Source organism: Aplysia californica, unplaced genomic scaffold, assembly GCF_000002075.1.
Source record: "Aplysia californica isolate F4 #8 unplaced genomic scaffold, AplCal3.0 scaffold00289, whole genome shotgun sequence".
In the NCBI taxonomy this organism is placed as follows: Eukaryota; Metazoa; Mollusca; class Gastropoda; order Aplysiida; family Aplysiidae; genus Aplysia; species Aplysia californica.
The window spans coordinates 453,957-458,806 of record NW_004797559.1 but is presented as its reverse complement, the minus strand read 5'-3'; the positions used below and the strand labels follow the sequence as shown (position 1 = coordinate 458,806).

Sequence of the window (4,850 nt, the reverse complement as noted above, 5' to 3'; positions counted from 1 at the left end):
AGAAATAGTGTGATCGTTTGCGGTTGCAAACTCCGAAAGAATCTTTATTAAAAACACCTCTGATTTTGTAGCGGTGAAACCTGATGGCACTTAAATGACCAAAATTGTGTCGATAGTGCCGTAAAACATCTACCCAATCAATCTATCAACCGGCTGAGAGTCAAGTGGGCTCTGTGAAGTAAGGTAGGAGTTGAGTTGACATCTTGTAATCCAGATAAGTTGCTGGTTTCGCACAGCTCCTCAATCTTTCGGCCTGTGCCGTTATAGTTGATGTAGCCCCATTCTGGAGAGTGGCCGTTGAAGTCACTCGCACAAATGGTTTTTTCGTAGCTGGCTGCTTGCAGATCAGACAAGTTGCATGTTGTCTGTGGGGGGCTGTAAACATTGTAAAGTGTGTACTTCCTACCAATGTGCCATATGGTGGCCTTCTGGATATCTGTCGGTTGGGCAGATGATAAGTGTACGACATCTCCCTGAACATCGTTTCGCAGGTAAGTGACTACACCGCGGCATCCTGTGCATGTGCAGGCGTAACTGGTGTTTCCTGTGAGGTTCAGGTCCGTACCTTTGTGTAGAGTTTCTTGAAGGAGGGCAACATGAATCTGCCTGTCCTTCAGTACTTTGAAGAGGTTCTGTTTTCTTGTTCCTCAAACCACAGATGTTGAGTTGCAAGAGGTTGAAAGAACTCTTCTTCTGGTTGGGGATGTAGTTTGCTCCCTTCTCACGCCGAGAGCTTTTCGGTGCTGGTTTAGCACTGTTTCTGTGTGTATCACCAGTAGCTGACTTGTCGCTCAGTGCAGCCTGGTGATTGCACTGCCTGGCGCGGACCTTGTTTAACGAGGCGACGTCCGTGCTCGCATGTAATTTATTTCTTTGTGTCATGGCATTGTGGACTGGGGTGTCTGTGGACTGTCTGCCCACCCTGGGAAGAGGCCATTCGTGTTGAGGATAGGAGTGTACTAGGAGTTTTCATGAGACTGGAAAGACCTAACTGCCCTGTGACAGTGTAATTCCGGTAGGGTTCACGTTGCCCATTCCCCGCCACCAATGGCTACTGGCTAAGGTTTTCGACTCTTTCTTGAGGTATTGACCAAGTGGGAAAGCCATTGGATCGTCACGTCCTGGGTCGTTGTGCCTTTACTAAGAGGTTTCACGGCCAGAAAGCAAGTCAGGCATTCTGCTCGGTCCATCCCCTGCACCCAGACACTCTCAAACTGGCTGGTACCTTCTCAACCACAGAGGGTGTGTTGATAAAAGTAGTAGAGGCGTTAGGCAGATTAGACACACATTCAAGGGAGAGTAGGGGCGTGTTAGTGAGGAGCATAGCGTCTACCACGCATCGGTGGGTTCTGCCTCCTGCTCCTTGTGGGGCCACACCTGCTCCCATCCTGTTGTTTTATCCCCTCTAGGAAACGGGGGGGGGGGGGGGGGGTTGGTTTGTTGGCGCCAACAACTCGGAGAGAGAGAGAGAGAGAGAGAGAGAGAGAGAGAGAGAGACAGAGAGAGAGAGGAAAGAGAGAGACAGAGAGAGAGAGGGAGGAAAGAGAGAGACAGAGAGAGAGAGAGAGAGAGAGAGACAGAGACTATCCTTTCAAAGTGTCCTTGTAGATCTAATCAATTTCTATTCTAGGTCCAGGCGGGACATTAATACAGGATGTAAAAACGTAGATCTGGAGACTCAAGGACACATAAGAAATAATCTTGGTACAACAATGTAAGTCAATTTAACGGGGCAAATCTTTCCAATTTTAAAATTGTTTTGGTCACATCTAAACACCATTTTTACTACAATTGGACCTAAGCCAACTTGGAAATTATAATGCCATGGTGTACATACTTAACCTGATTTATGTGTAGTTAAATGTTGTTATGTATCATAGTTTCATTGTGAACATGAACTTGTTTTCACCGTTTCAGGAAGGAAAGTACAGATTTTACAGATACAACTTCTATTGAGGACCAACAATCTGGATGCCAGGAAACAGGTGAAGACATAAACGTCTATAAATTCCTCCCACTATAAAATCAAGTATTTGAATAAAAATGAATAGGAGCAGTAGCTTTATATCGGCCCCCTGATGAACTTGTGAATTCCACTCAAAGCAAATTTTGCCGCAGAGGGAAAAACTGATTTTCCCAATCTTTTGATGTTCCAGAAATAAACTGAATGGATCATGTAGTCCAGTATTTTTAGAAATGATATGAAAATATTTTATTTTTTACTGTTAATGCTCATGGTTTAAAAAAGTGTGTAGTTTGCAATTTAAAATTTTGAGTCTCTCTTTGTGCCATGTGTTGTTGGTTTTTTTTTGGGGGGGGGGGGAGGGGGGGGGTAGTGTTTTACGGCGCTCACACCTGCATAAGGTCATATGGGCGTGCGGGATACATTAAATAAAATATTTTCGACTCCCAAGGGATCTTTAGCACACGCAACTTGCACAGGGGACCTCCGAGATTTTTTGCCCTTATCCGAGAAGGCTGGGTATCCGATCTTACCTACCCTAAGATCATGAGTGTGGCTGAAAGAAAGCAGTAAGAATGAGCTAAGGGGTAGCAGTAGAAAGGCTGCAGACAGAGTCAGGAGCTCAGACGAGCGGACGAAAGAGGTGCGGGGGTGGGGACAGAAAGTGGAGACGAAAACAGACATTAGAACATTGTTAGAGTAGGCAGTTTCGTGACAGTTTCAAAGTTGTCTGATATGCTTTGAAATACTTTTATTTGTAAGCCTCTGCCTTCGTGATCATAACACAGTTTAACCCTATCTGCAGGCCCTGGGGTCATTTTGTACCCCCGGGATTGTATTCTTCACATTTCAGAATACTTCTTGTACAAAGATCTCTTTGAAACTTTCAGTATTTAAAAAAAATCATTTTGGACAGACTGCTATGCAAAAAGTACGTATCGGAATAACGAGTAAATTTCCTCTTTGGAAAGTGGCGGCATAGGGTTCCCCTCGTCACATGGATACGATAGTAAAACACGATGTACGGATAGGGTTACAATGTGTTTATATCTGTATTAGTTAAAAAGTTATGGCGATTTTTTCATACCTAAAATCCGGCCAATTTCTGGCCATTTTTAACAGTGAGTTTTTGTGACACCAAAATGCAACTTTACTAAACAACTAACTACATATTACTGAACAAAAAATACATATTTAAAAAAATGGTATACACAATTTTTTGGGGAATTTTACACAGAATGCGCACAACAATAAACCACCTCCTTACAAAATCACGGTTATATTTTTTGGGTACTTACAGAGGTTCAGGGTGATAAAAAATCACTCGCAAGGGTAACCCGAAAATGACAAATGGGCAATGACTTTGCTGCTAATGATCATATTTAAAAATCACACATCATTCTCTTTGTTTTTCTTCACTGCTCATAATCATTAAAGAGTTTAGCCAACTAAGTAGTCATTTCCAAATTTTACAGTCATTCTTAAGATTTTAAAATTGTTTTTAGCGCTTTTCTAATCGTAAAACGGATTCCGTTAAAAACAACAACCTGTTAATGACAATAAGACAGCATCCTTCTTTTTCAGAGTATAGTAACATACGTTTGTGTGAAGCTATATTTTATGCTTCCAAGTGCAAAAAAGGGCTTATAAAGTCAAGAAAAACGTTCTTCAGAGACCTATTTTGTTGTTGTTGTACAGTAGGCCCACTGAAACATGATTTAATAAACTGCGGAAAGATGACCAGAAAATAACAAAATCATCTTATGATCTTCCACTTGCAATTTTTTTGACAAATTATAGTCTTCCTCATTCTTTTATTTTTTTCACAGCTTTCTCTTCACTAGTCATGACAATGGTATTGTTCTGAGTTTTTATTAACTAGCAATTTTCATTGATGAGCACAATTTAAAAAAAAATTGAGTCAGAGACTCGTCGTCTAAAAATTCTTCTGCTATTCTTTGGCCACAAAGAAAATGGCACAATTTGCTAATGTAAAAAGTAAAAATATCCTGAAAATAATATTATACATTTATCAGGTACCGTACTGAAAGTGAAAGACTGAGCAGTGGCTAATAAACTCTGTTTTCTCTACTACTAACTAGATGTAGTAGTTTGCGCAAAACTGATTTGAGAATAAAGTTGTCAAATAAACTAAAAAGTGATTGTTATAAGAAGATTTATTATTATTAACAGTGGAAAATATAGCTAGTTATGAAAATCGTATAAAAAGACAATATTACTTTTTAAGCTGGTCGCTTCCTTTGATTCTTACACTGAATGAACCGGAAGGCTTAGCTATAAACATAAAAGTTTTTATATTAGTGGGAATGGCATGTGATTTATGAAGTTATTCTTTCATTTGTTCCCTATCTCTTTCTTTTCTCTCTCTCTCTCTCTCTCTCTCTCTCTCTCTCTCTCTCTCTCTCTCTCTCTCTCTATATATGTGTGTGTGTGCGTGCGTGCGTGTGTGCGCGCGCAAAAGAAAACATATTTTTGGAGAACTAAAAGTACTATGTTTAGTTTAACACCTTATCAACACTTTTAAGTTATTTGTTGAGAGGTGGTCCACCGCATTTAACATCTGTCTCCCATAGAACCGAGCCAAATGGGGTTAGAGCCTTAAAAATTCCACAAAATTCCCAGAGTTTAAGAATGCCTAATTTGGGAATTGAACCAGGGTCGTCCGTTCTATATTCCAGCATGATACCAGCTGCGCTAAAGGAGCCCCTTTGAGAACTTTATTTGCATCAAACTTATATTATTTTACTGTAATATCATCGCTATCTCCCTCTTTCTGTTCCCCTTTTTCTCTTCTTTTCGTTATCTTTCTCTCTCTCTCTCTCTCTCTCTCTCTCTCTCTCTCTCACTCTCTCTCTCTCTCTCTCTC

The 4,850-nt window shown here is 40.7% G+C and overlaps 1 protein-coding gene across 1 annotated transcript in view; it reads left to right on the top strand.

The window, feature by feature from the left end:
• LOC101857955 overlaps nucleotides 1-4,850 on the top strand; it is a 57,132-nt gene that overhangs the window by 21,008 nt on the left and 31,274 nt on the right. The window contains exon 3 of the mRNA XM_005101576.3: nucleotides 1,918-1,985. Coding sequence (XP_005101633.2) covers nucleotides 1,918-1,985 — 68 coding nt within the window. The remainder of the gene's footprint in view (nucleotides 1-1,917; nucleotides 1,986-4,850) is intronic.